Genomic DNA, 13,459 nt, shown 5'->3' on the forward strand with positions numbered 1-13,459 from the left:
CATAATTACTCCCTTGTCTAATTAGTGAGAGTGTTGTGTACACGCTGTACACAGGCTGATGGGACAGTCAAGCAAGCAGAAGATATGGAGAAAGAGAGGTGTGTGTATGTGTTTGTGGATGCTTGTGTGTATTTACGGGTGTTAATGAGAGTGTGTGTATGAGGTTGGAGTTCAGCATCTCATCTAGCCTCAAGATGAGAGGAACTGAGAGAAGCTGTCTAATCCTCCTGATGTGGCATCCTGGCCTAATTGGGATATTTACTCGGTAATTAGCAGGTGAGAGAGACACTGGGAATGTAATTGGGAATCTCAATGACGAGACACATTATCCAGACAGTCAGCTTCTGGGCTCCATCCTTCCTGCAGCCCATTAACTGCACCCTGGGACAGAAGAAGAGACAGGGGAAGCCAAGAACAGAAGGAGGGGAAAATGGTGAGAAAGGAGGTACATGGCTGAGAAGAAAAACAAGAAATATTTCAGCATCCACTGAAGTGACACTATGTCATTTCAAGAGATGAAACGGCATTTATCATTCCCTCATATTATTGCCCCATAGATAGTCTATTAATCTCTGTCAGTTGGATCATTGTCTTCACATCTGTCCATCAGTGGCGCTGAATAAGCGATGCCTTTGATAACTTTGATGGCATGCTGTACCAATGGGGAGGCTTCACAGTGGTGCCTTCAGATGGTCTGAAGTCTGGATACGTTCCAGTGAAGAGATTTCAACTCAGTCAAATGAAAGACTTCACCCTTGTGATTTTGTGTTTCAAATAAGACTGTAGACAGTCACTATAGAAGAGAACGCAGGCTCAGCTTTTTTCCCCCATGGGAGTCACAGTCTGCGACTGCTGCTGTAGCAAGAGGGAGCTTTTTGCAGATGAATAACCACACACTGTTGTTTTTTTCTATTACTGTCTTTTACAGAAAGTGTCCCAGTATACCATTATCGTGCAGGCCACGGACATGGAGGGCAACCTGAACTTTGGCCTTTCCAACACAGCCACTGCCATCATCACTGTCACGGACATCAATGACAACCCTCCCATGCTGACCTCCAGAACTGTGAGTTATTACAAATGAGGTAATGGGCAATGGGTAACAGTTCAAAGAAATAGAGGAGTTGGGTTAAGAGAAGAGCGCGGAAATCATATGTTGGAGAAGAAAAATCATAAAAAAGAAATATATCAGAAGAAGAAGGGGGAAGACATAGAGGGGGGAAAAATTGAAAAAAGAGGAATCTACACTGTTATGTCATTACAAGGAAAGATTTACACAAGGACAGTGAGGGGGACTTATAAAGGATAATTGCTCATTTGCTTGTAGAGAGCTGAAACAAAAACACATGCGAACACACATACTCGCGCACGCGCACTCGTGAGGAATAACATTGACTTTCATGAGCAAGAAAACTAGAGCCAGCAAATGGTTAATGATTGTTGTCATGATGGTGATATTTAGAATGATGATTACATTACAGAAGGTCATTACTGAGAGCCAAGTAAAAATTAAAAATCCAAAGTACTACAATATATGTAATATATTACTGGTGGTGCCATTCTGGAACATCATCACTAAATCAATTAGTGATTCAGGTTATTTCTACTTTCACTTGCACATATATGGATTTTATATCATATCATCAAGGACTAATCTCACCCCAGCAATCAACAGCAATCAACTGTTTGAACTATTACCGTCAGGCCGACGGTACAGGTCACATAAAACCAGGACAAACAGATTCAGGGATAGCTTCTTTCCCAGAGCTATCACCGTAGTAAATAAGCACAAAAACAATTGAACCTGCTTGCTATACCATACCGTCACTGCCATTATATTATGCTGTTATTCATACTGTCATTATATTAATGCTGCTATCCTGTATATATCGTACTTACTATTGTTTGAGTACTTGCGATTGTTTTATTGTACTTTTTATATTTTACATTTATATTTATTATTGAATCTTGCACCAAGGGAGTGGCACTCCAATTTCGTTGTAGTCTGTACAATGACAATAAAGGCTATTCTATTCTATATGTGTATATATATATATATATATATATATATATATATATATATATATATATATATATATATATATATATATATATATATATATATACACACACACACACACACACACACACACACACACACACACACACACACATATATATATATATATATATATATATATATATATATATATATATGTACGTGTGTATATATGTACACACGTACATATATATATATACACACACACACACGCACACACACACACACATATATATATATATATATATATACACACACACACACACACACACATATATATATATATATATATATATATATATATATATATATATATATATATATATATATACACACACACACACACACACACACACACACACATATATATATATATATATATATATATATATATATATATATATATATATAATCTGTAAAATGCATAAATGTTTGAGACATTTGAGACAGCAGCTCAATCATTTTTTATACTTACAGCTGTAAACAAAGAAAATCTGACTTATTATTTTTGTGGTTGGAAATAAGTTTCATAGGACGTGGCAGAGACATTTGTTCAGAAAATTTAAAGTGAAGTCGTTTTTCTGCGTTCGACATGTTTTGTTTAATGAAAAGGCTGTCTCCGTGTCAGTGTGGTTTCAGATGTCAGGATTATTCTGGATGTGTGGCTTCCTATCATCAGGGATGAGAGCCTGGTTATGTCGGGTAGATAAGGTGCTTAGCTTTGCAACTGCTGGAATATCGACGGAGGCAGTATCAGCCAAACAGTATACTGTACACAACTCTTAGAGGTGGTAGCAGCAATTTTAGCATTAGCATTTGCACTGGGGGCTATTAAGACCCTTATGATGATGACTTAGCGTTAGAGGTAAGCATATGTCAGTCACAGAGCTCGTCAGAGAACTGCTACGTCACACAAAGCAGGGCATTCGGAGGGCAGAGGGAAGGAAGAAGCAGAGGAAAGGGTGAAGAAAGAAAACAGTAAGGGGAGCTGATGAGTGGACCACCAAGTAGAGTCAACGATGCAAAATGAAAAGGAAAAAAGTGACGAGAGAATGATGGGGAGAGAAGAAGGAATGAAGAATTATTTAGTCGCGGGAGCTATTTTGTACAGCAGTAGTGATAAAGTGTAGACATGGCTCGTTGTAAATCAGAGGCCTCTACTGACTCGGCACCCCCTTCCTGCATTAAGATTCTCTACCGATGGTGGTGTATTGATGATAGTGGGCAATAATAGATTGATATTCTCTGTATTCCACCGTGTTTAAGTGCATTTCCATCACCGTCACAGAGGGAAGTTAATACTATCATGGATATTGATGATCAAGTTTAGTGGAGGTTTTGGAGCCACGATGAGCAGAGCACTTTTACCCACTCCCTTCATAAATCATCCACTTTCATGGGGGTATAACATAAGAGCCATTTTGTCGAGAATGCAGGCCATTATGCAAATATTTAGTGTTTGCAATAAACCCCATAGATCTTTCAACATGTCCCAGAAATATAAAGTTTGGGGAATTTGTCTTTAATGTTGGAGATTAATATTTCATCATGCCTATCAGAGGCTGGCCTATTTTTTCAAGTCCGCAAAGGGTGGTGCATGGGTACAGATGGGAAGACTTTGGGTGGATAGTCAGGGCTGCATACATGCATGTGCCATCCATGGTACAGACGGATGAAATGTGGCATTCACTGCTTTTTGGGAATACGTAGAAACGTAAAACCATGAAATCAGAGTGTCTCTTTGCAAGAGTCACCACAGTGCTTTCTTGGCCTACTTTAGCTACTATCCTAACAAAGCTTATATGATTAAGTCCCCTGTCACTTCTCTGCTTTCGCTTTTACCTCTCCTTGCCTCTTTTAGTGTTTCTCCACTGCCAGAAAAGTGACAGAGAGTTCAGGGTGTTGGCAAGAGGTGTTTTGTCAAGTGTTGTGCCAACAGCACTGTGTGCCAATCACAATCAGAAAGTCCAGCAGTTGGGGACAGAATCATATACAAAAAAATACAAGCCTATTTAATTAGAGGAAATTTAAGCCTCTGCCTGTAGATGGTGATACAGAAGGTCTATGTTAAAAGACCCACTAACAGCAGAGCCAATAGAAGCCACAGCAGCATTAGTATAATAAATCACTAAGACAGTGAAAGAAAGAGAGCAACTCTAGGCTTTTTTCCCCCAATGTTTAAAAGCTCTTTGTTCCATCCATTATTGACAATAACCCCAACATCCATCAAAGATCACTGTCATTAAAGTTAAACCCTTGAAAACAGAGCGTTTGTAAATGATAATTCGGAGAAACCTTTGGTTTAAGAGAGGAACAATAATGACTTCCAAGTAATTATCTGAAGGTTTACTCAAAGATCTCACCTGTCTATTATTCAGCATAGAAAGGCTCTTGTCTCCTTGAAAATGTTCAGATTAACTGCATTCTTAAACTTACTTTGTTATGCTGAAAGGCACACTGCGTTGCATTACTCATCACAGGAATTTGATGCTTGTTAACATACTTGCTATCTAAAATCAAAAATGACAAAAGTGCAGTAATTGGAGTTTATTGACTGTAATATGCGTTGCCCTTGACGTCCTGTACACATTTATGTTGACAGTTTTAGTCTTTTACATTTGACGTTTTTTGCAAAGGACCCTTTCAAGTTTGTGTTTGCCACGTGAGTATAGTAATAATAGTTTTCCCCGAGAGAAAAAAACAAGACTTAATTTATTCAAACTCTTGATGTGACGTATCACGCCCCTCCCCCTCCTCTATATAAAGAGATAATGAGACAAAAAGCTCAGACTGCGGCGCTGATAATCAGAGCTGCGGTGTACCCTTCAAAGTCTTCCATCAGATTTGATTAACACTTGCCCTTAGTTGTTACTGTGTGTTGAGAAATAAGATGCTCCTTAGGGAGCCTATAAGAACCACCACTGAAGTTTTATTTTATTGAACTGGCGTTGGGGAGTCCCTGAACCAAACCACAGTAATAAACCACACGAGCACACACGTACACACTCTAACACTAACAAACGACAGCCTGCCTATCCAAAGAAGGCAGCGCATCAGGACCACCCGGACTTGTCTGTTGTCTTAAGAATGTCATTGAGTCTCTGAACAGCTCTCCCGACGCAGCCCCCTAATCTGCCCGCTGCTGTCGGCTGTTTGCTGGGTGATGCGAGGTTTGCCAGGCAGGGTATTATGATCCGATGGAGTGTTTGGTCTGGGGCTTTGCTCTTTGATATCCTCACATAAGCTACTCAGTCGCTCTTCCATGCCTGTTACCCATGTGACACGGTGACTGTACGGTACTACATGCCTGTTGCCTGCAGATGAGATGAGGTCATGCCAACACGCTCTGACCTCAAGTAATTGGTTAAGAGTTGACAAGTTGTTTGTGTAGGTAGGGCTACAGTCAAGTTGTGTTTTACAGAGTTGGAGTGGAGTCATTGCAATAGTTAGTTGATGGGTCTTTGTGGGATTTATTACTGAGCCTGTACAGCTTTGATGAATCCCTAACATAGCAGACGCATAACAGACAGCAGCTCACTCCTCATCAAGGCTTATCAGGGCAAAGCACATGTGTTTGTACAGGACAGGGACAACTAAAAACCACTCATATACACTTAAACATTTGTTTTAACCCTCCACACTCCTGTTTTTTTCTCCTCACCCATTCTTTTCTCCCTTGTTTCTGTGGCTTTTTAAGGGATGAAATAGTATTGCTCATCAATGATGTGTACTAGCAATGCAGAAAGCAGTGAAAATGGAACAATGCCCTTGTGTGCATGTGCTTGCTAGTGTGAAACTGTGTTTACTGCTTGTTTACTACCCAGCAGTGGTAAAAGCGAATTCATTAAAATTACTCTACCTGAAAACCTGAAAGGAGGAATGTTTCTATAAAGACAAATGGAAAAGCAAGATAGGCACTCAGTGGCTTTTTGTAGAAATTGCCACACTCAAACGGCTCAATGCATCTTAAACGACCACAGCGGCAGTGAGATGTTTCAAAGTGATGTATCACGAGGTAACATTTCACTCTTTCTTTCTACAGTTTTCTGGAGAGGTCCCCGAGAACCGTGTAGATGTCGTTGTGGCTAACCTGACGGTTATAGATGCTGATCAACCGCACTCCCCTAATTGGAATGCCATCTACAGGATCATCAGCGGAGACCCATCTGGGCATTTTACCATCCGCACCGACCCGATTTCAAATGATGGCATGGTCACCGTGGTGAAGGTAAGATCCAGGCCTAACATAACATTCTGAGCCTTTCCCTGTAGAAGAAACACACTGGTTTTCTCTGTTGAATGTCAAAGCCCCTCCAGATTTAGGTGCAAGCAGTAATAATAGACTACAGAGTTAAATAGGGACAGATTGGGGTCTTTGTCTTTCATATGCCCCTTTATGTCCAAATGAGGGATTGGAGACCGCTGTGCCCTTCAGAAACAGCTCGTACGCTCACACAGAGACTTAAACACAATGGCTGGTGAGACCACTGTAGCAAATTAGGTATTGATTTCTCAATTACAAAGGCAACGTTTTTTATACACTCATAATGTTGTAGCTGCTGTGGTAAAAGACAGCAACAACAAAGCCCTGTCTTGTAACAGCCTGCTACATTACTGTTTGACCTCTCAGTCAGAGGTTGTCCGCATGATTTTAACCCATTTAGAAAAAAAGCCTCCATATAACATCAATCATAAACTGTGTGTGTGTGCATTTACTGTAGATGTGTGTCCTGTTGATTTGCATCTCTGTGGCCATCCTTTGTGTGGCTTTCTGTAAATGTGCTTACTGTGTTTCATGGGTTTTGTAGAAATAACTGTTTTATTTCACCCAGGGGCTTTCTCACCATGTATCTGACTCCTGCAAACTGCATCTCACATCACATAATAATCTGAAAAAAATAGCAATAACATTTCCTTATAATTCCCATAGCACCCTGAGCAATGAGCATTGGCATTTTGCTTCTCTTCATTATCTCTAGATGACTGCCTTTTATAATCCATTCCTCTCACTCCCTGATGCAAAATTCAGCAGGCAGTCGGGTAGCCCTAAGCTTGCACAGGGACCCGTGGGAGGTTATCAGGAAATCATAAAATAAGAGACAGGACACCCCCTGGGACGAAGCAAGCAATAGACAGTCTCAACAAGTAAACAGGGTGCTTTGGTTTGCTTTGTGAAAAAGGAGACAGAACATTCACATCAGACAGCTTGTAATAGGTAAAGTCAAGAACCCATAAGACTGGTGCTAGCTTGTTGTTCCTGCTCTTTTTTTTAAAAAACACGTTTTTTTTAACCAAGGCATCTGTGGCTGCTATTACAGACAGATTAAATTACACTGACACCCAGATACACATCAGTCTTCCACAAGAGAGTTGAATTCCTCTGTAAACAAGGGGTGAGGATTTAACCCGATCATGTCACACATTTGCACTGCTCTCTGTGGATTTTGTGAGCCGTATTCTCGTTTTACGTTACGGTAATAAAGACAGTAAACACACAAACACACACAAAAAAAATACAAATCCACACAGACACACAAATAAAGCCACTTGCTTCAAATGAGTAGTTAAGTTATGTAAATCACAGCTTATGATAAACACCAAAGATGACAGGGGAAGTGGAAAGGAGAAGTGAAGTGAGGCGAAGACAGATTTCCGAGGATTGAGGAATGCAGCCCGCAGAGAGCATAGATCACAGAGAGCCGGGGTAGGGCAGATGTGAAAAGACGAGGGGGTGGAAAGCTGAAGTCCAGCGGAACAAATTAGGTAAAAGGGAAAAAGAGAAAAGAGCGAAGCGATTCAAGGAGATGTAAGATGTGATGGCTCATGGGCAAACGATGCAAGCCATGTTATTGACCTCTCACCCCTCTGGCTTCCCTCAGAGTGTGTGTGTCTCGGTGTGTATGTGTGTTTTATGTAGCCTACAGCTATACTCTAGACCTCCCTGTGTTTTGAATACTACTGGCTTTAGATCAAAGAGCCCTGAGCGTGGTTAGCCTGTAAATGGGCTCCCAGTGCTCCACGAGGTCACAGACAAATACACACCAGCGTGCTTACATTTATTTATACTTGCGTGCATGTACATACACAGGCAAACCGTAGCACCGGTACAAACACCTCTTCTTCAGTGGCCTTGTCAACCAACCTTCCTGAAAGCGCTCATTTTGTTGTTGTTTTTTTATCTCTGTGCTCTCAGACTGTCCGCCGATAACAGTGAGTTGATGCGACATACAGATCTGCTCAAAGTCATTAACATCAGCATCAGCTTTGGAGCAGTAATTATCATCTGCCTGTTTAGAAATGTACAAGTGGACACTACAAGCAGCATACTTGTTCTGTTTTTATCTCCTTGCTTGCTGTCATTTGAACTCGATTGTGTATTCTTCATTAGGGGAGCAAAAAACTGTCACTGTGGTTTAAGCTCAGGTCTCAAAACCCCCTGTAGTGTACACATATACACACTTTTAATCCAAAAGGAGTGACAACACACGGCGAACAGTATCAGCCCTGCACTGTGTCTGCGTGTCTGTGTGCGTCTTTGTTCCTCAGGAGACTACTTGACATGACATCTGTTCATTTATCATGTCCCTTTTCATCAGCAAGGTTTAATGCATATTCCCCAGGTAGAGGCGAAAAGAGAAATGTTGACAGGGATCTTTACACTAATCAGTATAATGATTATAGTCCAAGCATGATGCTTGGAAATTATTTCTTCAGAAAAAGAAATAATGCTGTTGACACTATAATAGTAATAATCAGACTATATAATAAAATATCACTTAAACTTTCTCTAGCTTTAACTCTATAGCCTGCAGTGTTTTGTTAATGTGCAGGCGATGAACACGGGAGGTTAGTCACCTCTGTTATATTTTTTCATTGCTTATCCTCACCAGTACATAATACAGTCTCCCTCATTCTTGGACATTTGATTTGTTTGAGGGCAAGAATTTAAGAAACCTTGAGAAAAAAGCAAGAGAAAATGTACTTTTCTTAAAGGACCAAGAGCCAGCGTTGGTGTAATGAGTTTTACAGTTACACATTTGAGTACCCAGCTTACTATTTCAGCCTCTCTCTTCACATGTTGCCTCCTGTGAGATTCCTGACACCCCTCCCCCACCCATCACCTTCACTCAATACCAGGTTGAGATGCAAATGAGGAGACTTCACTCAGGCAAGTCTGCTGGACCAGACGGAGTGAGTCCCCTTGTCCTCAAGGCCTGTGCCCCCCAGCTGTGTGGAGTCTTTCATAAACTGTTTATGCTGAGTCTGAGTCTGCAGAGGGTCCCGGTGATGTGGAAGACATCATGCCTCGTCCCTGTACCAAAGACGCCTCGTCCCAGTGGCCCCCAGGATTACAGGCCCGTGGCACTGACCTCCCACATCATGAAGACCCTGGAAAGGCTCATCCTGGACCAGCTGCGACCCATAGTAAGACCACATCTGGATCCCCTTCAGTTCGCTTATCAGCCTCGTCTCGGAACAGAGGACGCCATCATCTACCTGCTCAATCGTGTCTACACCCATCTGGACCAGCCGGCGAGCACTGTGAGGGTCATGTTTTTTGACTTTTCCAGTGCTTTCAACACCATCAGGCCGACCCTCCTGGGTGATAAGTTAGCAGCGATGCAGGTGGATGCTTCTCTGGTGTCCTGGATTGTTGATTACCTGACAGGAAGACCACAATATGTACGTCTCCCACAGTGTGTGTCTGACAAGGTGATTAGCAACACAGGGGCACCACAGGGGACTGTCCTCTCCCCCTTCCTCTTCACCCTCTACACCACAGACTTCAGCCACTGCACAGAGACCTGCCATCTTCAGAAGTTTTCTGATGACTCTGCGGTGGTTGGATGCATCAGCAGGGATGATGAGACAGAGTACCGGGCTGTGGTCGACTCCTTTGTCACGTGGTGTGAGCAGAATCATCTGCAGCTCAACGTGGCAAAGACCAAGGAACTGATCGTGGACTTCAGGAAGACCAGGAAACACTTGACCCCTGTTTCAATCCAGGGGGTCAGTGTTGACATTGTGGAGGACTATAAATACCTTGGAGTACACATTGACAATAAACTGGACTGGGCTAAAAACACCACAGCACTTTACAGGAAGGGCCAGAGTCGTCTCTATTTTTTGAGGTGACTGAGGGCCTTCAACATCTGCCAGAAAATGCTGAGGATTTTCTATGAGTCTGTGGTGGCCAGTGCGATCCTCTATGCTGTTGCATGCTGGGGGAGCAGGCTGAGGGTCGCAGATGCCAACAGACTTAATAAACTGATCCGTAAGGCCAGCAATGTTGTGGGGATGGAGCTGGACTCCCTCAAGGTGGTGTCGGAGAGGCGGATGCTGTCCAAGATAAAGACAATGTTGGATAACACCTCCCACCCACTCCATGACATGTTGGTCAGTCACAGGAGCTCGTTCAGTGAGAGACTGAGATTACCGAAAAGCACCACTGAACGACACAGGAAATCATTCCTGCCTGTGGCCATCTCCCTGTACAACGCATCCACTTAACACACTGTTTGCTGCTACAACTACACATGTTTCTTTTCCAAATATTTATTTATAAGTGACTTATGTATGTATGTATGTATATATATGTATATATTGTACTATTCTTAGTTAGCGTATTGTCTGTCTTGTCTTAATGTTGGTTTAAAATGGAGCACTGTAACAAAAAATAATTTCCCCCAGGGATCAATAAAGTATTCTGATTCTGATTGATTCTGATTCTGATTATTTCGTTATAATAAGTAGCATAAAGAATTCATTTTTAAGTTATTTAATTACTTTTTCAACTAAATGTCACCACATTCCCATTTTCATTCTTTTGTAATGAGAGCAAAAAGTGTAAATAAGCAAACAATAAATAAATACAAAAAATAAAATAATAATAATAAAATCCCAACCACATTTGCAGTGTTTACATCTCTTTCTGACTTCCTTGCATGTAGCTGCATACCAGGAATATAGCCTAGAATGTAGCCCATATTAGCCTTCTCTAATCTCCTCTAACTTGACTTACAACTATATGGTTGTAAGTCAAGTTAACCAGCACAATTACAAAGTCACATCAAGAGTTTGAATAAATTAAGTCTCGTGTAAGTCTTTGGAAAATTATTTGTTCGAGACATAACGGGTGTCTTTCACCTGCTATCTTGTATTTTGGTTAAAGTCGTTAGTCTGAGGAAAATGAATAGCTTTCTTGCTGGTCATGTGGTGGGAGAGATGTTGCCAATATCAAGAAGCTGTGCAGTGAAGTAAAATCAATACACTTAGTGGTAAATGTACACAGGGCTACAGACACCCTGTGGATGTATACTCATGAGCAAGCTGAAAGGGGTATTTATTTTTGGTAATGCAAAACTATTCTAAAGTGTTACCTTTACCCTGCTGTAGGTAACACTGTAACCTAAGAGGCTGTATTTGAAAAGCAGTAATCTTACCCAGAATCGGTCCAGAATAGAGCATGTCCTCATAGAGAGAAAGAGTGAAAAATAACAAATACTGAGATGAAGAGACAAGGGCAACCTGCACACAAAGGAGATAGAAAGAGAAGACGGAGCAAGCAACATGAAGGCCAACAGTTTCAAAAAGCTTAAACTATTTCAAATGTGTTCAGCATTCTCTCCTTTCAAATGTAAGTAACTCTGTTTGTTTTTTTTCCTTTCTCCAGCCGGTAGACTTTGAGATGAACCGTGCCTTCATGCTGACGGTAGTGGTGTCCAACCAGGCCCACCTGGCCACTGGCATCCAGTCCTCACTCCAGTCCACGGCTGGGGTCACCATATCTGTGCAGGATGTAAACGAACCTCCTTACTTCCCCACAAACCCAAAACACATCCGCTTTGAGGAAGGTGTCCCTGCTGGCACCAGCCTGACGACCTTCTCGGCGTCAGATCCCGACCGACTTCAGATGCAGCAGATAATCAGGTACTGAGCGAGTACTGAGAGACAGTTCTGTCCACAGAATGGAAAAATTCAGTAGGGCATTAGTTTAATTTTGATCTTGTATATCCTTTAAATCTAATTAGATAACATCTTTTCCATGTGGTTTGGCTATATTGTCTAATTAATTCTAGCTTGTAGAGTGGCTATCTGCTGTGTAAGCACAAACCTGCATCCATATGCACTGGCAGTGGGCTAAAAAGCCTCAGATTGGTTCCCTGTCAGTGGTCAGAGGTCAAAGTTCAAAAAGGGGACTATATTTTGGCATTACCCATCTCTCAAAATCTTACTGTGAGAAGTTTATGTGCCAGCAGAGAACTCTGAGTAAGGAGGGTAAAAAGGTTAATAGGGAGCAGCAGCCTCTGGGGTAATCAGATGTGTGTGCATTCTGTAGGTTGCATGAGCACATACAGGCAGGTACACACACACACACACACACACACACACACACACACACACAGATGCACACAACACGAGAGAGAGAACAAAAGAGATGGAGCAAGGTGGGGGCGGCAAAGAGAACAGCTGGCTGAGGCCCAAACACCTGACACAGCATTATGTCCACCTGCAGTGTTTCTTCTCTGCGCTAAGCCTCTCTGGATTTTAAATGTAAACCAACCTTTGAATGACCAGCAGGTCTTTTCTAAGTCCTGCTGTCAGTTTGACAGCACCAGTGGCTCCACTATGACCCTTCAAACTTAGATGGGTTGTGTTAAGAACAATCTGCTCTGCATTCTACATGAAGAGAGAACAAGGCTTTAGATGACACCCATACAACTGCAGAACCCATATGTTTCCATTTGTGCATGTACAATGTCAGTACTGATTACAGTGAGTGCACCGTGATTTATAACTAGCACAGAAGAGTACACAATTAAGCTGATAACACGGATGTTTGGTGTGACATTAAGACCACCTCCTTCCAACCACCTTGCACTTTAACAGCTCCTTCCTTTCAATTTCTCCAGGGAAAAGATCTAAACAAATTTCCTAGATAATTTCACAGCAAATGAGAGTAAATTGGGTGTACATTATAATTTAGGAAGATTCCAAAGTCACCAGCTGGGCTCCTGCTCTCGCTCTCTTGCTCGCTCCCACACTTTCTTTTTTTTCTGTTATCTTCCTCGCTAGATCAGTTTCTACTTTTTGTGGATTTAACTCATTGGTCTCCACTCTCTTTTTCCATGACCTGTCAAGACTGCGGTGCATCCTGGATTTAGGTTAACACTTTTACTAGCATGCTGTGTTCTGGCACAGTCCGACTGACATAAACACAGGCTAAATCTCCTTCCTCCGCTCTCGCCACATGAAAAGCAAAGACTGCACCTCATTCATTTGGTTCCATCTGGACAGAATCGTTATCAGTCCCACTGCTTTACACCTTTTCCATAAAAGGTATCTGCTCGAGTCATTACGTAAGGACACCAGTTGTCTTCATTATTTTTGAAGAATTTT

The 13,459-nt window shown here is 41.8% G+C and overlaps 1 protein-coding gene across 3 annotated transcripts in view; it reads left to right on the forward strand.

Moving 5' to 3' along the window:
- The window catches only part of LOC308406630 (cadherin-4-like), a 253,347-nt gene that overhangs the window by 221,801 nt on the left and 18,087 nt on the right, over positions 1–13,459 (forward strand). For all 3 annotated transcript variants that reach the window (XM_080897730.1, XM_080897731.1, XM_080897732.1), the window contains 3 exons: positions 929–1,066; positions 6,102–6,287; positions 11,733–11,989. In XM_080897730.1, the coding sequence (XP_080753856.1) occupies positions 929–1,066; positions 6,102–6,287; positions 11,733–11,989 (581 nt within the window). The remainder of the gene's footprint in view (positions 1–928; positions 1,067–6,101; positions 6,288–11,732; positions 11,990–13,459) is intronic.

This window comes from Rhamphochromis sp. 'chilingali' (genome assembly GCF_963969265.1).
Source record: "Rhamphochromis sp. 'chilingali' genome assembly, chromosome: 12".
NCBI classification, from domain to species: domain Eukaryota; kingdom Metazoa; phylum Chordata; class Actinopteri; order Cichliformes; family Cichlidae; genus Rhamphochromis; species Rhamphochromis sp. 'chilingali'.